Source organism: Limanda limanda, chromosome 9 (assembly GCF_963576545.1).
Source record: "Limanda limanda chromosome 9, fLimLim1.1, whole genome shotgun sequence".
Taxonomy (NCBI): Eukaryota; Metazoa; Chordata; class Actinopteri; order Pleuronectiformes; family Pleuronectidae; genus Limanda; species Limanda limanda.
Genome location: NC_083644.1, coordinates 3,833,316 through 3,858,526, shown reverse-complemented (window position 1 = coordinate 3,858,526; position 25,211 = coordinate 3,833,316). Strand labels below are relative to the sequence as shown.

Here is a 25,211-nt window from a genome sequence, read left to right as displayed (position 1 = left end):
ATGTTTCATTGTCGGACGGGTTGATTTCAGTTCTTGTGAGAACCCGGCACCGCTCTTCTCCTCAGGAGAGAAATTAACACCCTGGGGCCAGATTGAAAACCACTCTGGCTCCTATTAACACCCATTTATGACTAACGGGTTCCTAACTGCCACTTCACTCCGAGCTCATCTGTTCTCCACCACACTTTGAACTGCACCTAATGACAAAGTTGTGCACAGCTAATGTAATTCCCCCGTCTCAATGCCAAAAACTTCCAGTGAGTCCGAGTCCATCCATCAGAACAAGCCTCATCAGAGCCGGCCAGTACACATAACCAGGAATAATGTGCTCTTTGTAATGGGACGGCCATAACGTTCCTCGGGCCGGGGTAATAACTGAGTTCATACATCACTTCCACTGCAGGAGAAGCACCTCCAGGATGATGGGGAAGTCAGGGCTAATGGTCCAGATACCTGCAGTGAAAGAGTGCGTTTCCCTCATGGGTGTTAATTAGAATTCAGGTTGTTTCAAAGTTTGTTTCCTCATAGATGCTGAAAATGTGTAACGTGCTGTTTTGTGCACGAGGAGAGGGACCCGGGGAGGAGGTTTAGTGTCAAGCAAACGAGGCTTCAAGGAGAAACGAGGAAGGGAATGAGAGAGCTGAGCCGTGTGTATCACAGAGGAGAGGAGGAAACAGACCCTCTCGTCCTGCAAGATCTGGGAAAGGCTTCTAAAAACAACAGTGGAGGAGTTGCATTCCCCAAAAACAAGATATCCTGTATCTCAGGAAAGCACTTTCCACATGGCCGAGCTGAAACTGTGCAGAAGCTGTGGCACCGAGACGATACAGACATGAAGAGCTCAGTGTTTCCTACGCCAAGGAGACAGGACTCAGGACATATCTGTGTCATGGACCCTGCACGGAGGCGTCTCTGCTTACAGGGACACGTTGAGATGACTGCTTTCCACAGGTGGACTGGGAACGTACTCGATGAACATTTGGCCAAACGCTATTCAAGCTATTTTACATTCATTTTGTTACTTAAACTTAAGGTTTTTCAGTACGTCAATGTGTTTATAAAAGCTAGTGTTTCAGACAGAGGCTGAACTGAGGAGCTGCAGCGATGGACAGTCTGAGGAAAGTGACGTAAACCTTTTAAGTCACAACACTAATTAATGTTATAAACCTGAATATGAGCAGAATGTGTCTCCTTTAAACTCGAATTAATCTTTGGGGACTTTTAACTCTTCTACCACCATCATCTGACGACAGTTATAATGACAGAGCTCATTCTTGTCCTCTTACAGGATCAAACTTTTAAACTTAACTTTTTAACCTCCTGAACACCAAAGTCTCTCTATCTTCCCTCATGATTGATGCACTTATTTTAAGTCGCTTTGGATAAAAGCATCAGCTCAATGAAATGTAATGCAATCTACCTAATGATTGACTGATACTAAGCTGGTTTACTGCTTTCCTCTTTAAAAGTTTTTAATATACTGCCTCTTTTCACTTTTCAAAATGTTTTCTCTCTCTTGGTTGTCAGGAAGTGTTTGGTTTTTATTGTCGTCGTAAAGTTTCTAGTTTCTAGTTAAGTGTCTGTCCGATACCTGCAGAGAAAAACCCTCTGCAGCAGCTCAGTGTTGCGTGTGAGTTTCCCGTCTTTCTATTCTTACCCATCAGCACCGATCATACTTGGCAGCACCTGCTCGGTGTTGGGTGACCTCGTGTAAACCACGTTCTGCACAGATACAAGCACAGAGACAGGAGCTCAGCACGAGGGAAAAATGGAAAAAGCAGAATAATAAAACACACAAACAATCTCATTCATCTGCAGATTGCACCAAATAGACATGTGTGTGGTTTGTATCTCCGTCAGCTCAGGGCTGTGTTACCCACCCCTGTGTGAAATGACACAAAAATGTAGAAAATGTTGATTGGCGTTTAATTTATTATAATGTCATCTATTTAAAGTATGTGTAGGATCAGATTTAGGCTCGCTCACGTCTCCTAACTGTGCGCCGCATATAGACCAGCATGCCGAGCATTTCCTCATGTCATCCACTCTTCTACTATGGATTACACGCGATAACCCGTCAGCCCCCCGGGAGAGATTTGAGACCGCGCTGCTCTCCTCGCCACAATTAGCGTGCACACATTCTGCTGCTCTCCCTGGGTAACGCGTCCGCTGCCTTTTCCCTCCACAAGTCATATCGTTGACAAAGACGGGTGCCAGGTTGAGACGGAGATAATCAGGAAATACATGCACCTCGGGCCGTATCGCCTCACCTCACCTCTCCAATCCTGGCTTACAGATTGGAAACATAGGAGTCGGTGAACATTGTTCCCTACAAGCTCAACGGCTCCCTTCAGGTCCCTGCTGCCAATAACATCGCCCGGGGAGACTGTGAAGCGTGAAGCCGGAGGCGGAGAGGGTAAAGTTCTGCAGGTCATCCGGGGCAAACACACACCGACATGAGAGAGAGAGAGAGAGAGAGCGAGAGAGAGAGAGAGAGAGAGAGAGAGAGAGAGAGAGAGAGAGAGAGAGAGAGAGAGAGAGAGAGAGAGAGAGAGAGAGAGAGAGAGAGAGAGAGAGAGAGAGAGAGAGAGAGAGAGAGAGAGAGAGAGAGAGAGAGAGAGAGAGAGAGAGAGAGAGAGAGAGAGAGAGAGAGAGAGAGAGAGAGAGAGAGAGAGAGAGAGAGAGAGAGAGAGAGAGAGAGAGAGAGAGAGAGAGAGAGAGAGAGAGAGAGATGTGTATATGTCAGCGCTGGTCGTCAGGAGGAGGTGAAATCATCCTGGGAGCAAAAAGACTCACTCACATGCACACACACGAACACACACCTTCCCACCTTTGCAGTGATCATGTTTTTTTTCAATTACGGAGCTTCACACCTGCTGATCATTCGTCAGTGGAGCGTGAAACCTCAGCTGGCTCGTCTCTCCTCCCTCGCCGTCAACGCCATTCTTCACATTATGCAAATCACTCCGGGATCAGAAGATGGGGAAAAGGTCCCGCAGTCTCTCCATCCACAATGGTGGCAATGATAATAATGCGGGTGATAGCGGTGGAAAAAGGCCAGCGTGACGGTGTGCGTTACCATGGTTACCATGCTAAGTCGCTGAAGGGTAACAGCTGGAGCTGCAGGAGGACGGGAGACGGGTGATTTAAGAGCGAGAGGCGGAGGTGTGGATCGAGACAGATGAGGAACGCCATGACGACCCACTCCCCTACACAACTATTAAAGTTTACAACTATTAAAGTTTATAGGAAGAAATATATTAACATCCTGCAAACATCATCATCTGTGTTGAGTGATGGAGTCATGTGATCATGCAAAGGCAGTTTTCTGAAAGCTTCTGGAAATATGTAAAAAAGCAATCTGGCAAAACATAGGGAGAAAAGGATCTGAGACTGTTATCATGCAGAAACACACTCGCAGCTGTTTCTCGTCTCAGTCTGTTCACGCAGCCCAGTTAACGACGGGTGTTCATTTCATTATTATCAACTTACTTCAATGCAAGTCATGATCACTAAGGCCACAATGCAGCAGTTCCAGAGAAACTCTAAACAGGAGTTATTGCTTTTCCACAAATGTCTTATTTGTCTCTGTTAGCTAGAGGAGAAGGATTGCATTGGATTTGCTGATTGTTGTGTCATGTTTTCTGACTCAATTGTAAAAACGAGTTGGATACATTCTCGTTTGGAAGCAGTTTCCCAAATTTAATTAAATTTTTACTCAAACTAAAACATTTTCTTCTCGTCTTACTCATAAAATGTTAAGAATTGGAAAAGGCTGCAAGTGGAAGATGGAACTCAAACCCCTAAACTCCACGTTGAGTTTCACATCCCTGAGTTTGGACCAGCACACATCACAGAGGCTTCTAATACAGTTACACACGCACGTCCTGTGGCTGAAGAATTCCCCCCCCACCCCACTGGAGCGACAAAGGAATTTGTCTGACGACGTGAGGGAAGTGAAGTCGTTCATGCATGACTATTGTGCATCTGAATTCCTCAACAGCTCCGAGTCCACTGAGAAAGTTGGTCCTGTCCTGAGAGCCGGGCTCATTAGGACATATTAGCGGTCCCGTCATGTGTGGACCCTGCAGAGGTTTGGCCCCTAGCCCCCCCCCCCCTTCGTCGGCCTCGACCTGGAAGTTTTAGAATCCCTGGTTTAGATAATGAGCAACTGTTGTTTGTGAGTTATGAAGAGCTGTCTCTTTGTGTGAAGGTGTGAATTAATGTTCCTTTCTGTAAATCGATCAGGTTGAGACCGAGCTGGGCTCACACTGATTTATATTTAAACTTTATTCCATCACTTTCAAGCCTGACGTCCTCGTGCTTCTTTAAAATCCATTCACTTTACTAACGACTTCATTTATCAATTGAAAGTGAGAAAAATGAAGCTTCAAGTCGGGAGGAATTTCGGGGACTCAAAGCAAGACATCAAGGACCAGAGTGTGATGATCAGACTGAATCAGCTTTAAATTCATACACTCATTCCAGATATCTGCTCACATCAAACACACGTGCCTGTTCCTCTGGGTTAAATCAGCTGTTTCTGCTTCGAAGTGTCTATTTCTTTGACAAACTGACTCATGCTGACGAGCTTCAAGTGCTGCTGGAGGTACAGAGAAGAAAAGCTCCCAGTGCTCCGAGCCGCTTTGAGTCGGTGGCTGCGTGGCTGAATACAGAGCAAAGGCTCGAGAGCTCGGCAAAGAGAAAACTCCAGCGAAGGCTGTCAGCTTTGATACTGTTCTTGCTGGAGAAGCAGCGGCTTTGAAAGGAACTCCAATTACAGTAACCTCGCCTCCTCGCCTGTATCAGTGTGTAAGCCTGTCAGGCCCGACCTCCTTTATACCACGCATAGGTTCAAGAGAGTCGTCTGAGCCTCTACCTGCGTGAGGGCAGGCGAGCATGGAAACGCGAGGCCCAGTGTGCTGGAGTGTTTGCTGACGGAGTGGAAGTGCTCTCAGGGGATGTGTCTAATAAACTGCCTACTTCTTTAAGCACCCAGTGGGAGAGGGATGACATGCAGAGGAGGGTTGTGAGGACCGAACACAAACATGGAACAATGTAGAAAAAAGTCCTTCTCTCTTTACTGTGTGCTGGGCTTCAGGAGGCTGAAAGAACAAGTGGGTGTACGAACAACAAGCTACCTGACTGTTAACACACACCAGGTCGCTTGAAATGTGTTTCCATGATGTGACTCCTCTCCGTTGTGCGTCCTGTGCTTGGCTTGATGCCTCCTTTCCGATTAGGCAAGTTAGTATTCTTTGTGGTTGTCTGTGGCGTCCGTGGAAGCTCGCCACAGCCCAACAACCATCCCTGTGTGGTGCACGCTATAGAAATGAACTGGTTTCAGAGAGCAGCGTTGTGTTGTATCTGACATGGATCGTATGTTGTGTTTGCTGCTTTCATTTAATTGCAAGACAAACGCACAACTGTGTTGACAAGATGCTGCTACTGTGTGAGGACGGAGTTAAAATATTCAAACACACGAGAATATGCACAACAATGTGATCCTCCCTTTCAAGATGTGTCTCTGACCTCAGCTCTGCTCCGTGAGGAATCCAACTTTATTACTCATAACCGAGGTTCACAGTGACGCTCTGATTATCAACACAACTGGACAGGCTGTGGTTTCAGGAAGTCACGTGTGGCTGCGGTGAGCCAGACCTTGTCAGGGTATTGTTCCCTCTCTCCTCCTCGCCGAGGCGCCTGGACTCTTTCACCTCGGCCCGAACAAATACCACGGGGCAGATTAAGCTGCCAGTCAACCGCCCTCTGCTGCTTTTCCAGTGTCCGGTCCAGCTTGGCCATAACTGCCATTGTTAGACTTTGGCAGCATTCGCAGCCACAGACAAACTGTTCTTATTACCTCCACCGAGGAGGTTATTGGTTGGTTTGTGTCAGCAGGATTATGGGAAATAATGCATAACTATAACAGATTAGCATGAAACTTCTTTAACACTGAGATTTTACCTCTTTTCAAAACAAGGCATATTTCTGGGACTCATTTCTAGAACCTGTGATACTTGGTGCAGTTTGATTGAATTAAAGGAGGCTGACTGACATTCTAGTTGTTGGATGTTGTGTGTTTTCTGCACAAATGCATGAAAGACAAGGCAGAGAAGTTTGTTTATTATCATGCAGATCGAGATGTTGTTTGCAGGGCAACCAACCATCGGATTGGACAAACGGGATCGCTTAATTCAGACCTGTAAAAAAAAAAGCAGCTGCTCCACCGGAGGCTGATTTAACCTGAATGTCACCGCATCGTTGTGTCTGTTGTTTCGTTGGCATCAGCAGAATGTGAGGGAGCTCGTGTGAATCCGTCCGATGGAACACGGAGACAAGCGGCGATGATTCAAACCCCGAAACCCTTTGGAATAACTGAAAATTAGATTATTCTCCTCTCTGTGGAGCAGCTGAATAATAATGTTGCAGCATTAAAGGAATTTTTAATTTGCAAAAAGGCGCTTCGACATGACTCCCTTAATCATGGCCTGTTTTATCAGTAGAAACATCCACGGAGGAAATGTATGATGCCCTTTTACTAATGGATTTTCTCTTTGAGGGGAATGATAAGCAGATTGGATTATCTGGGATATTCTGTAGAAACAGCCTGACATCAGAATCCGCTTTCAACATTGATTGATCCCTTTTCTTTTTTATTGTTGTTACAAGCAGCAAGTGAAGCTGAGCGTCTTCTCCTCGTCTGCACTGGGTTTTACGTTCACCTCCCTGTATGTATGACCCCTGTTGTGAAGTCTTATCTGGAGCTGCTGGCTGCTGCTCCAATGGAGGAGATCACAGAGGATCACTCGCGCTAATTCAATATTCTCTGATCCATATCTATTATGACCTGTCTGTGGCGAAGAAGCAGGTCTGACGAGAGGAGAGACGTGTGTCGTCTTTTCTGCTGAGCTCGGCTGATTCTCTCTTCTCGTTCTGACGCTTCCATCAAGCTCAAAGTGCTAAAGACACTAAAATCACTTTTCTGAGTTTAGGTTTTTTACTGGTTCCATTTTCTCCTTCTCTTTATTGAGTTAAGCCGAGTTCAGACGAAACGATTTCTTGCCCAGTTTTTCAGTTTTAAATTTGCAGACAAAAACCCTCAAATGAAGGTTGAGTGGCCAATTAGAGTCCGAGTGGCTGTCGACGATCGCTTGACCGACATACATTTCTACAGCATGCTAAATATCTAGACAACTCAGTGACGGCTACAGCCAATCAGAGTGCAGGACAGGGTTTCTTACTCCACATGGGAAACAAGTGATAACGGTGTGTGAGAGGGTCAGGGTAACAAACTCAGCAGCGTCAGGCTCGTATCAGGTCTGGGTCCAAAAAACAGAATGCGTGTGCATCGCAGGATGTCTTTACATGTCTGTCCAATATGTAACAGACAAATATTTGCGACAATTTCAAGGTGAGAGCACGCTGGCATTTCTGTTGACTGAACAGGGATTATCTTGTTATTTCAGGACCAGAAGATGCTCAGCTTTATTTTGTAGGGTCCTGCCATTTAGTTGAGGATCTGTTTTTATCGTAGGAAATACAGCAGTCAGACCAGAAAGCTTTCGTAGGAGACGCGCTGCCTGTGTGAACAATAAAATATCACTCGGAGTGGTAGTTTTCTGTGGCGCTCAGTTGGGTTCCGACAGAAAAATGAGACACTCTATTCTTCACAACTCCGCTGGATCATTTCACCCTTCATAGAGCTCGACGGTTTATTCTGTAGCAGGATGACACAGAAGAGCAGGAGGATCATTCAACCTCATCGTGTCTCTTCTTGTTTTCTGATCAAACGTACACGTCAGGGGTCTCTCCTGCTAATAACTCATACGTGTGTGTGACCTCTTGTTGCCAGTACTGAAGTATGAACTCACAAGACAGCAAGTCCTTTAGTGGGACTGCACAGCCGCACGTCTTTGAAAGTTGTGTTGCTTTGCTTAAACCAGTTGAATTCCTCTCTACCTTTTCCATCTGTATCACACCTACAACCAAAAACCAATTGATTAGTGTCATTATATCTTCTGTGAAGCCGCTGGCCTCATCTTTCTCACTTCTTACTCCCGTAAATCCTCCTTCAAACCCATTTAGATTCAACACCACCAGGACTGGAGCAGAAATCCCATGTTGGCCACGGCCTTGCACAGTGGAAAGATCGTTGAGTTGGAAATGAGGCCGAGAATTCCCTCGATCGTTTCACTGATCAGGATGTTGAACAGGTGCAGCGGTGGAATGCAGATTAGGTTCTCAGAGAAATTGTCTAAGTTAACCAATAAGACAAGTACAAAGTATATAATTGGCACAAATTCTATGCTTGATTTTGCATTATTCAAAAAAAGGTTCTGGTTATTAGTCAGACTTAAACTGTCAGGGAAAGTAAAAGCAGCTTCTGGAATGAGATTTCCTTAGAAGTGAATTGGAGTGTGACAGTGAGTCAAGGTTGAACGGCAGAAAGGTTCCAGGCCTCTGAGTTACTGGGTTTCACACTGGAGGTGTTTCACAGAAATGCGTCGCTCACAAAGAAAACGCATAAATAACTTGAATATTTCCCTGAAAGTAAAAAATGCTTCTTTCAGTCAAGTCATTTCATCCATTGGATTGAATTTGATAACACGTGTTTGCACAGGCAAAGTCATTTATTAAGTGAAAATGTCACTTTACTGTCTCCAGCTTATCTTTTGTTGTATATCAATGTAAACAGAATTCAGTGAAAGATTAAAACCTCTTCAGAAAACGATATTCACATTCTCAGTTCTGCATACTTTAGAGTTTTACCCTGTCAGAAGTGAGGGAATCTTCTCCTCTCGTCTGCCTGCTGGGAAACCAGAGGTGGAGCTGATAAGATTGTCGAAAATGGAGCCTCTGTCCTCAGCAGCCTCCCTAATCAACCAGGGCTATTTGCTGTGGAGATGAAACCCAAGTGCAGGCCGCTGGTGCTTCTTGTTACAGCAGCACCTCGAGATAAGATATCACAAGAGAGCAGAAGAACCCCTCGGCCCCCTGGTGCCTTGCCTATCAGCAGCAGTGCACAGGAGTTTGTGTTTCTGACAGATTTCACCCCCCACCCACCTGACTCGGAGGTTCTTCCTTCTCGTGGCTGCTTCAGGATTTGTTTGGCTCTGTGTGGAATCACTTCAGGGAGGAAGAGAATCCTGGATCCATATCTATGTGTTTGTGTTTGTCTGCCTCCACCTGTAAGCACACGCCTGCCAGAACCTGTGATTATCTGCCAATCAACCAGAGGGTTTTTTTATGGGTGGGCTATGTGTGTGTTTGTCTGATAAGTGGGTTTGTGGCAGCAGTGTCTGTCCGAGACAATAAAAAAGGCCATTTTCTTGACTCTGCAGGGAACAGAATGCTGCGGTCATCGGTCTTTATTACTGTAGAACCTTTAACGGGCGCTTTTATAGACGGAGCAGAAATACTGACCCCTGTGGCCACCTGCTGTCGTCTGAGTTAGCTGGAGCTGGTTGGGAAAGAGGCTCTATTCTGCAATAATGTGCATAAAGAATGAGGAAATCTGGACTTTTCGAGGTCTGATCCTGGACGTACAACTCAAATTCACCATGCATCACATTAGTCTGAGTGGAACTATGAACTCTGAAAGCTCTGCTGGTGAATTATTACAGACAATACCTCAAAACCCAAAGACACAGTAGTGGCACGGAACAATGAGGGCCAGTTACACAACAGCCATTTCCACATTTGTGGTTCGGAGATAAATAAAATCCAGTGTCACAGTCAAACAGCCCTAATGGCTGATAATGAGCAAGCGGTCTTTGCCAGGACGAACAATGGAGGATTCTGCCCCAGTTTTTATTCCCCGTCTTGTCTCCTCAGCTCAGCAGAGGAAAAAGAAGAGTGGTACAAACACAAAAAGTTTTTGTTGTACAAGTTCTATATCTGGAGAGAAAGAGACGCACATAACTGTCCTGAATAAGTGGGTTGCGATTAGTCAGCTGAAAGATACGAGTTTTATAAGAACTGCCTCAAATGACAGAAAACATCATCATTTAACATGCATTTTGACTGTTTAGTTTTCATGTCCCATCTGCTAACATGGAGGAGGCAAGGAGGCAGAATTTTGCTAATATACTTTTTTCTGGTAAAACCTGGGTACAGATTGTAAATATTCTCAGAAACATGGGTTCATTTCACCTGCAGGTACTTGCTACAAAATACTGTAGCAGCAATAATGAATTAAACATGACAGGCAAATTTTAAAAGCTCCTTCAGAACTTAAATAGCAGCAATAAAAAAAGGATAATGACTCTAATCTACTCTGGACTTTAAAGTCCATTAGGAAGGACTTGGTGTGTGAGTAACTTCAGTCGCTCTGAGAATGTGTTGAGAAGATTTCACCTCACAGTCAGGCTCCAATAAAACCCTCAAGTCCAGATGTGCCAAACTGATTCAGACACTTTTTAACCGGAGCTGGAAACATCCGGTGAACTCCTGAGACTAAACACTCAACGATACTTCCTCCCTTATTTTCATTACTTTTAAAAATCAGGCTGCGGCTTCACGCTCAGCTGGAAATGTGCTTCATTCCTTTATCTTTTAAACGGAGAGTTGTGTTCCCATAATGTGTTGAAATCCTCTCGCAGGTCTAAAAGCAATATTTGCTCCCGACGTGTGTAACCCTCTTAATTAAGCCGCCGTCAAGGAGCCTCTGGGAACTTTTTCAGGTTCTCCAACTAATACTTCTCTCGTGGTGCTCGGCAGTGTCATGTATATTTAGCCTTTTCTGTCAGCAAAAGGTGACTCTTCCTCAAAAGCCGAGCACATCCCGCTAATCCACTGCTAATTGCCCATGTAAAACACAGATTACCACAGTTAATTACATCGTTTTGAACTCATATGACAAGTTTTATAGACTCCACTTTCAGTGCCTTTTAATGAACGTGCTCTCTGCCTGCTAATGATACTCTGTGCCGTCGCCTCTGGATCCACGCTTTCACCCTGGGGTGTGTTTGATGTGTACAAACAGGATGTCTCCCTCTTAATGCCTGTCAGAGACAATGTGGGCAACTTCATTAAAGTGCCAATTAAAGCTGATAATCCTTCGCTGGGTTTTTCTGAGGGGGCTCTGTCGTGACAGTCAGCCCGTAAACTGCTCGGCCCACGCTGTAATTTCATTCCAGCTGAGACCACGTTGTCAGCAGCAGCAGAGGTTCCTCCTCCTGTAATGGGTTGTCTGGTTTTGTTTCTTCTTCACCCTCCTGTTTGTGGATGTGTGTCTCTACATGTGTGTTTCACACTGAGGTTACGAGGTTAGAGGTTCCCAGTCCAGTGTGTGGTGCAGTGCTGGGATATGGAGGAATACTGGGATGTGCAGCCTGGCTCCTCCACTAGAGTCCATGCAGGACAACAACCATCAACTGGGAGATGACAACATTGACCAGTTGCTCAAACAGGTTTTCCTGATTAGCGACGTCCTGTCTCCCACAACAGTCCATGTTTGTCTTCTCTAAGGAACGGATAGTTTATTTATATTCCACCATTCACACACCAGGCTAGTGATCCTCAAATTCAGGGAAATACATTAAAAACACAAGATATTTAAGAAGACATTACAAACTAAGTGTTTTACAGAAGCCTGGAGTAAATAAAAAGCTTAAGATAAAATTATAAATCACAATATTGACTGCTGCTTTACCTCATCATGATCTTTTACTACATTACATTTCATTTAGCTGACGCTTTTATCCAAAGCGACTTACAGTAAGTGCATTCAACCCCGAGGGAACAAACCAAGAACAACGAAAATCAAGAAAGTACAACTTCTTCAAAAATAAAGCAAAACAAAATGCGATAAGTAAGTGCCATTTAAGTGCTACTAAATTGTTAGTTTCACAAATTGTTAGTAATTTTGTTTAATTTTTTTTTATTCAAGGTATAGTCGGAAGAGGTATGTTTTTAGTTTGCGGCGGAAGATGTGTAAACTTTCTGATGTCCGGATGTCGATGGGGAGCTCATTCCACCGTTTAGGAGCCAGGACAGCAAACAGTCGTGATTTTGATGAGTGTTTAGCTCGCAGTGTCCTCATCTTAACGTTCTATTGATTTATCACTATTCATAAACATTTTACAACCAAAACAAAAAATGTAATGGGTTTAAACTTCTCTTTACTGCTGCATTTCCCCTTGTTTTTACCATTGTCTGCCGCTGTGATTTACTCAGGCTGCTTGGCAGTGTCTCGGGTCCATCAGGGTTTGAGTAACGGTATAAAAAGGTCACATTCTGGAATAAAACTGTTATATTCCTGGTTTTATTTCCTGTAACAGATCAGCAGCCGCCCCACAGTGAAGCTGCTGTCGTCTGCGCTCATTAACCCAGTGCTCATGTGTCACTAAGGGTTTGGTTTGACTGGCAGCTGTGGTTTTCTGTGCGTCTTGAATTCAACCACATGTATGTTACAATTGGAATCTGCTGTCAGTCGTTTTACCCCCAGTGACCTAGTTTGTGTTATTATATCACATTAAATGCAGCTGTGTGGTTTTATAGATTTTCTTTGGAATTTGAAAATTACAAGTTGCAGCTTCGTGAGAAATAACGTGAATGAACTTGGAGCTCGGCTTGGCTTTCATAACTTTCTGTTAGTCGGGTTTAGTATCGTCAAACTTTCCAGTGTTGTTTATCGTCGTTATTGTTGAGACTGGTCCACCTCAAAAGCACAGAGAGATAAGGAGAAGAAAGAGTTTCAAATAAGAAGTGCAGATGATTTCTATTTTCCATCCCTCTTGATATCGTGCTCTGCCTGAGTCGAACACAAGTGGAGGGAAAGAGAAAGTTTTGCTAACCTACTTTCTGACCCTTCAACCCTAAAAACTCAGTGGCTCTGACGTGACCGTGGCAACCACATCGGCTTATTCTGCTGAAATATTAAAGTGGTACTGATGTTTTTTGTTTCCTTCCCAAACCAGAAAGTTAACGATTTAAAGTATGTCTGTGTATAGTACTAACCCAGTGTTAAGGCCAAGGAACATTAGCAAACTACATCATCTTGTGGGGACACAGGTTATCTTGTTCAGGGCCGAGTTCAGGACTGGAAATGAGTATTATGATGTATGGAAGAAATACATAATTTGAGAAAAACTAAGGATTTCGTCACTTTCAGCTTTGGCTCAGTTTCGTCTACTTGTTCATCTCGTATATCTTCCAGCTTTATCATCAGAAACTGCGTATCAGTGATGCTACGCTGTGGCTATGATGACTAATGGAGCTTTTTGCTAAAAGTCAACTCGCTCTAGAGCTTTAGTTGAATTCTATAAATGTATTCCAATAAAACAAATGCAGGGCAGAAACACTTGCCAGCCTCCTGTGCCTCCGCTACCAAGAGGAATACAATAAAAGCCGATGGTCTCATTTTGACGTAATCAGTGGTTTCCACTTTCCTTCAACATGTGCATAATCGAATAAAATCTATTACCAATGAAAGAAAGCCGCAGTCCCTCTAACCCACGAGGGGCCATTAGCCGCTTCGGCTTTTAAACGGTACGACCGGGGCCCTGGAAATGAAAGTGCGATGGAATGATTTGTCGATATATTAACTGTCTCTAAATTGAGTTTGTCTCTCCATCCTTTTTGGAGACGAGAGGGATTTCTCCTCTGACATGGTTCAGAAAGAGCAAAGACAATCCTCCATAACTCACCTCCTCCCTTCTCCTGCCCTGAAGGTAAACTGATGCTTAAAGGTTAAAGCTGATGAGAAAGAGGAATGGAAATGATGATATTACCTTAAAAGACCTCACTTTCATCCATGCTTTTAATAGTGGAATCAACCCTCATATATAAATACCATCTTCTGGAAGATCAATTCAGCAATTTACTGGTCAATTTCACAGGAAATCCAGCAACAACACTTGGTGTAACAACGGTAGAAAACAGATTTAAATGGATAAAAGGTTTTCTAATGGAAGAATCCGATATATAAAGTAATCTTAAGGGTATCGATCGGGCCCGAGCGGGATCTCTCTCCATATGTTTGATTCTCCAGGTGTCACGATAAGCAGCTGTTGTGTTTAAAGCTGATCTCTCCCTCTGTATGAATCCAGATGTGCACAGATGGCAAGAAAGAGAAGACATCGGTCAGACAGAACAAGTTGGACACGATGAGCCAGGATTATGAGACAGTGACAAAGTGAAGGAGGAGAAAGTCTTCAACTTGTTCCTTAAAGCCACGATGACAGAGAAATGGATTCTTCTGGTTTCTTCTGTGTCAAAACAGGATCATGTGCCAACATTTTTAGGAAAACTCATTAATCAAGTGTTACGACTAAACTTCCGTTCTGAAGTCGAGGTTTCAACACTGGAGAAAGTCCAGAAATGGAAATTTCTTGTTAATTGGATGCAAATGTTTTCCTTTTATGCTTTTAGCAATGCATGTGCAAGCAAGCTGTTCTCCACTTGGCAAAGAGGAAAACATCATTTCAGGTTTTCATTCTCCTGCTCAAATTACAATCATGAATTTTGGTGAACTGGTGTCGATGCAGAATCCAGCAAGTCGCTGAACAAACAAACCTAAAGCACATTAATCATCATGTCCACAAATACATGAAATGAAGCCATTTTCTATTATGATTGTTCTTTTTCCACCAACTTTGCTGAACAGGGATGTTTACTACACTGCTAAAGGTATATGGACAATAGAGCAGAGGGTATGGATACCTAAATATTGAAGATTTATTCTAAATTATAATTATTGGAAATATTTCACTACTAAAATCCATATTTGAAGGATGAACGCACTTTATCAGAGTCACATCATGAACCCACATTCAGTAACTGCTTTGCCTTTTATAGAGTGGCAGCTTTTTTAACGTCAGGGCGACTTTAAATTGACACTTAATATTCAGGCCATAAACTTCTGTGCAGGTGTTTGTATACTTTTATACATATTTACCATATTTTTGCCTTTAATTCAAAGACACGGCCTCGTAAAGCTGAGATTGCTGAAATGAGACGGACCATGTACGACCATAAACACAAATGGTTCTGCAAAGTGAAATGTATTTTCATAAACAACGTTGCTTGAGATTGAATCAGCCACTAGCCTGTGGAGAAAATAGGGGGGAGGGGGTAGAGGCAGGGGTGATGTGGAAAAAAAAAAAATATATATATATAAGAGAAAGGCAGAGAGGAGCAGGAGTGTAAAAAATAATTATTATGAAGCGAGACAAGTGGCATAGAAGGGGCCGGGCGCATATCAATATGTGGGAAGTGGAGAAAGAAATGACAGAGTGGTAAGAGAGAGGAAGTGAGCACACACAGATCCACTAGAATGACCAGCAGCAGAGGAACCAGATTGAGACAGATGATGGAAAAGGAATAAAACAGAATCCAAGCAGGTTGATGGATGGATCAGAGGACGGGAGGAAAGCTTTGTTAATAGAGACGCATGTGGAGGTTTGAGAAGAAGAGGACGGAGGAATGTCTTTGGGGAGACGACATGGGAGCTGTGGTCTAATCCCAGGAGGAGAAGATTATATAACACTGGCTCTTTGTTTAATTTCAGATTCTTTCGAGAATTGGAAAAGGTGCATTGTGTTTTTACACTTTGAATCCTGCAATAGAATCGATCCACCTGTGCCCACTTTGGTGTTTCTTTCATTTCTATGAGAATTTTCAAATGCTTTATATCTCTTAAATCTGTACAACAGGGGAATTTCAGGTCATTTTGTGAAGGTAAAACTTGGAAAACACAGATCCAGACGATTTATCAAACACAACTTACTAATACTCCTTGACACTCCAAGTTGTTTAAACTCTGTATATTTCTAGATATTTTCCATTTTCTCTCCACTCGTCTCCTGCCACTCTCTGGTACCAATACATGTTATCAACACATTTTATACATGAATATACATCATGTTGAAGTGGTGGACAGAGGCCTTGGCTTTCTACTGCAAAATGATCATGGTTTTTATTTTAGATTAATTTTAACAAGCTCATGCAAATCTCCTGTAGCCAGTTTAGGGAACAAACAATAAAACCTGTTTCCTCACGTTGTACAAATAAACCATTTATTGATATGACCCCTCAGTGACCTTGGCCTCTATTAGAGAATGACCTTTATTCTTTAAATCCCTTGTTTTTGATGAATTGATCATTCATGATATTTAAAGTCCTGTTTGACCTCTGCTCTCCCCCCCGGAGTGGGCCCGTGGTGCATGATGCTGCACAACACTTGTTACCGTCGGTGCAATGAAAACAACCGGAGCAGAAACAAACCACCTGCTGGACGAACGTGTCCAAACCTGCAGGTGTTTGTCCTCCGCTCGGCTTGTTGTCGTGTCAACATGGCGTCCGCTGAGCCAGCGAGCGCCCAGGTGCTCAGGAGGCGGTCGGGAGCAGAGCAGCTGTTTTCCACTTTGCTGTCTGAGTCGATCACGGCTCAACTTTCTCCAACGGTCGCCCGCAGCCCACTGTGTATCCATGGCAACCAGGAAACCAGTTGTCGCGGCTCATTTTTTACCATAGTGTCAAATTCACATGATGTCAAATGTCAAGCACAGTCGAGTTATATCATTGTGGTTTTTACACAGGGTAAAAAAAATGATATAAGAAGTACGAGCGGTGAGTTCAGGTGATTCACAGAAGTTAAAATCACCTCCCACTCGATTCAGCAGCCTGATGACAACACCACAGTTTAGAAACCTCCGATTTAGTTTGTGTAATTATGAGCTTAATTATCTGAGCTGTTAATTAAACATCCTATTCTCCCTGTATCCCTGCTTCTCTCTCTCTCTCTCTCTCTCTCTCTCTCTCTCTCTCTCTCTCTCTCCATCACTCTGTTGTTCTTCAGGCCTCTCCGGTCCTTTCTCTCTCTTGTGTAGTGACGAGCTGTTTTCAGAAACCTGCACTAAAATCTGGTCATTTTCCGGAGGGGCTGAATATGAAAGAGTCAGTTGCTCGAGACATTTACCTTCCAGCTTCCTATAGAAACAACTCTGGATAATGTCTGAGCGCGAGAATTCAGCCGGAAATAAGTCAGCGTTGTGTGACGTGAGCCCGTCTCTATCTGAGAACTGATAACTGCATATATTTAGTTATTAATCCAGGATGTTCTATTCACTTTAACCCTGATGTCCTGGCTGCTGCGTTATTTATGTGAAACACAAACGCTAGAAAAACTCTGAACCAAATTTTCTGGACATTTTCATATCCGTAATAAAGCCATAAGTCTGTGGTTTGGATCAGACTTGCATGTGGCATCAGTGTGTGAGTTTGTGTGTGTGTGTGTGTGTGCAGGCTCAGGATTTCTGGCTGATACACGAGGGCTGAACACCAGCAGAAACTCGTCCTCTCGTAAAAACATTGGACGAGCAGTTGGACCAAGAAACTTTAATCCTGTCAGACATGAGCCGAATGAAGCTGGTTTCGCGTCAGACTTGTCGTTCACTGTCTCCCGACCTGCTGAGATCACTGAGCGATCACTGGCAGCTGACCGCAGTGGTGCTCTCTGTGTGTGTGTGTGTGTGTGTGTGTGTGTGTGTGTGTGTGTGTGTGTGTGTGATTGAATGTTTTATTTCCCCTGCTCTCAATGAACTGCGGTCACAGACAGAGACCCAGCCTCTTTGTTGAGCTCTCCTGGCTCCGGGCTGATATATTTCTGTGAGGGGGAAAATAGCAGCGCTGGCTGGGGACACCATTGTGAGTCTGTGTGTGTGTATGTGTGTGTGTGTGTGTTGGCGTCTTTGTTGCCAAAATGATGGATTATACTGGAAACAGGAAGAAGGGACCTTTAGGAAACAGTGACGTGTTTATCAGGAAACAGTGGCTGCGAATGTTGGACTTATTTTAATGATGGATGAGACTTTTCTCGGACTTGAGCATTGAATTGATTTCATTTTGTTTACATGTAGACTCGAGTCCTGCCACCGTCACAAAGTGATCCACTTAAAAAACATCTGCACGTAAGCAAATCCTGTTTACTGTGCCCGGCCGGTTACCGGAATAAATCCTCTTCCCGTCCTGTACCTGGGACGAACAGTAATGTGTGTCCTCAGTTGATGAATTAGCGAAGTGATTATTGATTTGTGTATTTTAATATTCAACAGTAACAATTTTTTTCCTTTGACACACAAAGTCTTCAGGCCTCAAACATTGATTGGACCGTCTCTCCTGATGAATAAGAGAAATAAGAGCTGATGCACTTAAAGTCTCAGATGTTTGGATCCAGGCCCAGTTTGATTCTTTGAATACGTCATTAAAGAAAAAAGCTCCACATCACATGTCCTGAATAAAAATGTTGGAAGCTCACGTCATAAATTATCTAAATTATAAATATATTATGATCCAGCTGATCCTGGATGACAGCTGAGACACACACAGAGCTTAAGTTCATGCTGATGCCAAAAAAGTTCATGTCTCTACAGCAGGTTAAGCTCAAAATATAGAAATATGGCTGTTAGAACCTAGATTTGGGGCCTCTGCTACTTTCTAATGTCACTATTCCTTAATGACACTTATATAAATTAATGCATATAGTTTTTCTTCATGGTCCTCAACAAATATTGAATTATTGTAATAATATATTGTCTACTTTTCAAGCTGTATTTTGTGTGTCTGTGGCTCTTTTCCATCCTGAGATATTCTGATTATTTTCTGTTGCATGATAGAAACATCTGCAAAACGCCCACTTGCTTCGCTGTGGACATTTTCCAGACATTTTTTCAGGGTGCTGGCAGGAAGAGTTCCAGAAAGCATCTGGAGCAAATGACTCAGACATTTGCGTCATGTGAATGAAATAAGCTACATTTAGAATTGTAAAGATAATTATCTATTTCTATGTAGAGAGCTCCGTTACAACATATTTACTTTACGAGAGAATCTGACTTTATAACCACATTTCGTTTCTACAGCGACAACAAAAGTCGTAATAAACTTTTGCCGTAAATAAATCTAAAGTGTGAACTCTGACCTTTGACCTTTGAACTCTGACCCTCTCAGTGGGTCAGCTGGTTTGTCCACAGTCTGTTTTAGCTTCACCATAAAAACACACTGTTTGTTTAACCTGTGCACTGTGGCTGTTGACTTGAGGCTGTTTGATAAAGTTTTTTTATTGGCCCTTTACTGACAGAAACGAGCATAGTTGTAAATCCAGTTACCTTAACTTCACTTGTGTGTGTGTGTGTGTGTTTGTTTGTGTGTGTGTCTGTGTGTGTGTGTGTGTGTTTGTTTGTGTGTGTGTGTGTATTACAATCCTGCACTTTAGGAAAAACCCTGAAGAAATCGTCAGTTGTGTAAATGGAATTCTGTGCGATTCCTCGAGCGCAGCAGCAGCTCCACACGTTACATTCATATTCTCATATCACACACAGAAGCAGCTGTGATATTGTGAATCATATCACGGTTGTATCTTGGGGGGGGGGGAGAGTGCGAGCGGCGAGGCGGCTGATGTGGCTCCAGTGACGGGAGTAGAGAGAGGCTTATTATAGATAAGTGGCTTCTGACTTCTTACGCCTCGAACACTTAGCCCGTCAAACCCGCGAGAAACGTGTTCAATTCCCGCTGTAATCATCTCGCCGGAGGTCAATCACACGAGCCGTCGGGCAACGCCGCCGCCGCCGCTCGAGTCCTGCACGGGCGACGCAGTCCACAGATCACAGCACGCCCATAAAAAACGCTGACACATCAACACTCGTGCACTTTGAGTCCTGATAATAATGATTGACGGACTTCAGCTCTCTGTAGAACTGTGTGATGTATAATCTGAGAACCTGAGTTGTCTGCCTGTAGCTCGAGGCTCCGACAGGGTTTTAACAAACAGCTTTAAAAGAGTGTTTTCCAGCGAATGGATTTCTTAGAAGGCTTTTTTCTTAGGGATTATTTTTGCCTTTTTCAGACTTGTACTCGCATCCAGGATTTAGATGCTTCGGCTTTTTGGGGAGATGTCATTCATCTTTATATACAGTCCATAAATTACAGCAGCACTCAGTCAAAGCTGTCGACTGACGGCCACAGAGCAGATTCCCTCCTGTTCCTGGTTTGGGGTCTTACACTATTTATTGTCATTATAATAGTGTAAGAAAATGTAATTTTCAAGCTTTACTTGTCAAAGTTTAGAATCTGAACTCACACACACATTTCCCAGCTACACAGGTTGTGTGTTTCCTGTTTGTGGCAAATTAAAACAAACTGCACAAATATTGCAATTGTCAAACTTACTTTAATACTTATATACTAAGCCACTTTTGTTTGAAACTTGGTGGAAGGATGGAACATGGTCCAATAAGAACCCATTACTTGTTACGGCTGATTTGGACAATTAAGTGAATACAGGAATTTTTTTAAACTAACATATCGTGAGATTGAACTTTATCTGGGGTAATTTTCACCCATTTTCCCAGGTAATAATTCACGAATCTTGATGAAAAGTATGAAACATATTTAACGGACTGAGATTTATCAGAGTATAAAGCTTGATTGAATTCAAGGTGACTCACAGGCCTTGGTGGAGATATGCACTCCACTGAATTCCATTCTAATTGGTGCAGTAACGCTCTGGCAACGCAATGTGAATTTATAGAATACTGCAAGGTTCCACACACGAGAGGCGACTGCAGGGATGTAAATATGACGCAGCTTTTACAGTTTTGTTCTTTCAAAAGTTCCAATTATGCCATTTCTATCCATTGGTTGACGTTGAAGGTCGTCCACGCTTTCACGTTTATCAATCTCAGGCTGCAGCAACTCTGCATTTCTCTGTTTCCCCTCGCGGCGGAAACACGGAGAAAAGATCACGACGTCCTTGGTCGTGTTTCAAACAGGTGATAGAGCGAGAGATGTTCTGACTTTAACTGCACGTGGAGATGGATGTTGCAGAGTCTTTGTTCCACATGGTGACACCTCTTGTATCTGCGTTTTTTAAAAGTTTAAAAAAAGGTGTAAATGAAGAAAACTTCACCTTCATCTCTTTAATCTGCGTCCTGCTTCCAGACATGACTCATCATCGCACTGGATCAAACTCATCCTGGCAGATGCAGAGTCACTGTGATCCAGCCAAATATTAACAAACCTGCGTCTGTGTGTTCTCTCTTCTGCAGTATGAGTTCAAGGTGAAAAACATCAAGAAGAAGAAAGTCCACATCACGGTGTCCGTAGACGGCGTGAAGGTCTCCCTGAGGAAAAAGAAAAAAGTGAGTGACCTTTATTCTCTTGTGCTTCTCTTCTTCTTCTGCGGTTGTGTTTGATGTGTCGTCTCACAACCAGAGATTGGCAGATTTTCATCTTGAAGCAGGAAACTTGGTATTTTTGTGCCTAATCAGAATATTTTTCTTTTTAACCGAAGATTCAGGCTGTTTTCCTTTCATTTGACTTTGATTTGATCTTTTCCACTCATCACTAAAACATCATATGAGAGTTTCTTGTTGTGATTATGCTGTATGAATGCATTTTGATTGAGTGTACTCATGTTTATTCAGAGAATATTCAACTTCAGGATTTTTTTAGCATTAGAATCAAAATCCCTCACGATAACGAGCAACTTTCTTTCTGTTTGGTGAATTTGATTCAGTCAAATGTCTCTTTTCTCGCTGGGTAAAACATCTATATCGCTAGGAATGTATTTATATCCAAAGTTTGGTTTTACAGCTTGTTACAACCTCAAAAAGTCTTTAATTCCTCAAAATCAAATATATAAACGGTTTGTCATGTCCACACCATGGCATAAAATTGGCTTAAAAACTTGGTTTCCAACCGAATGGGGACTTTAAATATATTCTGAGGCTGCAAACTGTTATAGGACTGTCCAGGTGAACAGCTGGATTCCTGCAGTTTGGATATTTAAAAGGAACAGACTCTAAAAATGTTTCTTTTTTGCTTATTAGATATTAGCTGTCTCCCAATTAAAAGGCGTCTTTCCTCGAAGGGACGATCCCTCTTTGAATTAAACCTCAGACAGAGAATTCACAGGTTGTAAGAAACGACGAAAGCCTGAGACGGCTCGAAAGTCTGGAGAAAGATACGAGTAAAGAAAAGTGTGACAGGCCGTTGAAGGGTAAAGACAAGTGATGAAACTAGAGAAGAGAGTTCAAAGATGAGAAGCAAGCAAAGAGAAGGGGGGGGGGGGCTGAGGCTGACAGGTGTAATCCACAGAGAAGCAGCGAGGTGGACTTAACCTGCCGAGAACCACAGAGTCTGACAGGATGTAAAACCCAGTGGGTGGAAACAGAGTGAAGTTCACTTAGAGAAGCTGTCCGTCCTCCTGTCCAACACTTTATACAGTTTCATCTTGTTCCATTCATCCGGACCTGAGGCCGTTCGGTGTGTTTAATGTGTGTTTTAACACTAGTGACTGTCAACAATCATCTTCTGTTTAAACTGGTGTTGAGTTCATCAGTCTGCATGTTCAGAGAGAGACAGATGTGGAAGATTAACATATCTGACGACTGAAAAGGTCGCTGTGACCAGACTGCCTCGGATGATTGTTTACTCCTCACTCACAGGCAAATGTATCGGCTTGTTTCATCAGGACTTTGACTTCTCAAGACATTTTTGCATAAACTGCAGGGTTTGAATACAGAAAATGTTTTAAAAATATATATAAATGTAAAGGGACAAACGTATATAAGTAGTCTTCAGTTGAATCACAGATCTTTTGATTGCTTTGGCGTCACTAGAGTCCTGAATGACGGCAGCTGCTGTACGACCTTGGCGTGTTCTCTCAGCCACACGGTGAAAAGCAGATGTGCATTAGTGTCTCTTGAAAAGGAAGCTTAATTGAGTTCTCTCAATGGTCCTCAGAGGAACATCCATTCCATTCACCACGGAGGAATGCTCCGGTTATATTAATGTGTGACTGACTGCACGTCGATATTCCTTTGTAACATTTGTCGTGTGTGGACAGAATGTAGAGAATATGTTGAGTAACATTAAGATTCCATACGATCAGAGGATAAGGTTGTGGTATGTGTAATAACCTCTCCACGACTTATTTTTTAAAAGAAGACTGTTTTATAGAGATATAGTATTGGAAAGAGAGAGAGACACGTTCAGATCCTCAGGTCCGGCCCCATCGGGTTATAATTTAATTCTCATGCTCGTCAGTTCTGGATCATTTTTTTAAAGACCTTTCCAAATCTGAAAAGAATCCAAGCGAGAGAGGAGTCGATGAAGAACTGATTTGAATTCAGATGTCGTGCTGATGAGTTAAATAATAAATCCCAGACGGCTCCATATCAAATGAATCGGTGGCTGTGCTGAAGCCTGGTCAATATCTGGCCTCCGCCTGTTGTCTCTTGTCTTGTTTGTCTGTCTCCCCCGGCTGGAAATCTGAAATGTCAAGTGTGACAGTCGTCAGCCTTAAAGAAAGACCCCAGATCGGAGCGAACAAACGACCGAATCAACTCTGAGCAGATGGAAATCAATGGGAATAATTCCTGTGTGCTCCTGCCGTGACATTTTGATTGTGACATTAAGCTGGAAGGGAGATTTTTAATGGAATGGAAACAGACAAAAAGGAGGAAATGTAAATAACCGTCTCAGATATAGAGACGTTATAATAAGATCGACACCATTGTGATGCAGTTCACTGGATAACGATTCTAGGGACGTCAGTATGTGATCACTGTTTTATATCTGTACGACTTCTGGTGTAATGGAATGAACCTTTCTGATTGTGTGTCCACAGAAGAAGGAGTGGACGTGGGACGAGAGCAAGATGATGGTGATGCAGGATCCCATCTACAGGTCAGTTCACATTTAACCTCTTTAGCTCCGTTTAAAATGCTGGTTTAGTTTGTTCTTCTTCTTCTAATCCTGACGAGTGCTCCCCTCACGGCTCATTGGGTCTTTTCACAAATAAATTTGAAACCAAACTTGATTAAAAAAAGAACTCCATCACTGACGCATGAGAACCGAGGAGAAAGGATTCGTGTGACAGAGCAACACTGTCGCTCTCTCACAGGATTGAAACCTCCAGGTCAAGTTCATTCAGGCCCTTTGCTGCAGAGGTGTAATCCTCCGATTTCAACCCGAGACACTTCCTGTGGTCGGCTGAACCTCGGAGGGACACTTTCAGACGTCTGCTGCATTAATCTCTATTTCTCAAAGACACACACAGGCAGGAAAATAGACGATTGATCAAACCAGTGACGGGAACATGACTCGATTAGTAAAGAAGCATCACACACGGTTCATATTCTCCACTGAGTGACTCCTCACACAGTCCCACTGCAGCTCAGGATGCAGCTCAGGGTCCAGGAGCCCAGGTCGAGGTCCGGTCTTTGGAAATGATTCTGTCAGGAAGATGGATTTTTTTTCAGCTGTTTGTGTGAGCGCCTCTGGAAGTTGAAAGTATTTGAGGAGCCTCAGCTTGTCCCACTTAAACGAGCCTCATGCACAGTTGTTATTATGACGGTCACAGAGTTTTGCTCCCCATGTGACCAGATGTGGGGAGGAGCTAAAAGCAGAGAAGGATGTGTGTGACTCATCCATCAGTCGCTGGTTGTCTCTGATCAACAAACACATCATCATGCTGCTCCACACAGTCATCAAATATTTGGTTTGTACTTATGTTGATTCATAGATTCACACATGTTGAACCTTCAGACTTTGTTATCCTGAAGCCAAATATCAGGTATGCAAGGTGCTTTGAACCACAGTCCAGACCAAAGGAGGTGGTCTGGGTCCGGATCAAAGTGAACCATGGTTCTGTTAGTTTGCAGAGTGAAAAGAGGTTTTTTGAGAAATTGTACTTGCGGACTATTTGAAGAAAGAGACAGTATTAAACAATAGAAGAAGAAAAAGGAGCAGAACCCTTACTAGTGTCTCCAGAAACAGAATTGCAAGGGCTTGCAGGAGTGCTTGTGATCTCAGACCTGCTGAATCAATCAATCATCAATCAAATTTTATTTGTATAGCCCATATTCACAAATCACAATTCGTCTCATAGGGCTTTAACATGGTGTGACATCCTCTGTCCTTAACCCTCAGCAAGAGTAAGGAAAAACTACTAAAAAACCTTTTAACAGGTAAAAAGGCTGAATTAACACCACGAAGACGTCTTACATGCGTCTATAAACCAATTTGTAAGTATAGGTGATGACGACAGGACGTTATTATGTCATACAAAACTCTTTAGTGCTCTTTAGATCACAATGTGAAACTGAAACTAAACAGATCAAACGTAGACAATGGAAGAAAAGACACAAAGCTTGGTTCAGACTCATGCAGGCTGCCCTCTGGATGAAGAAGAGGCCTTAGTCTTG

The 25,211-nt window shown here is 43.1% G+C and overlaps 1 protein-coding gene across 3 annotated transcripts in view; it reads left to right on the top strand.

Annotated features, from left to right (window-relative positions):
• nos1apa (nitric oxide synthase 1 (neuronal) adaptor protein a) overlaps window positions 1-25,211 on the top strand; it is a 129,021-nt gene that overhangs the window by 33,491 nt on the left and 70,319 nt on the right. For all 3 annotated transcript variants that reach the window (XM_061077747.1, XM_061077749.1, XM_061077748.1), the window contains exons 3-4: window positions 21,048-21,140; window positions 23,633-23,691. In XM_061077747.1, the coding sequence (XP_060933730.1) occupies window positions 21,048-21,140; window positions 23,633-23,691 (152 nt within the window). The remainder of the gene's footprint in view (window positions 1-21,047; window positions 21,141-23,632; window positions 23,692-25,211) is intronic.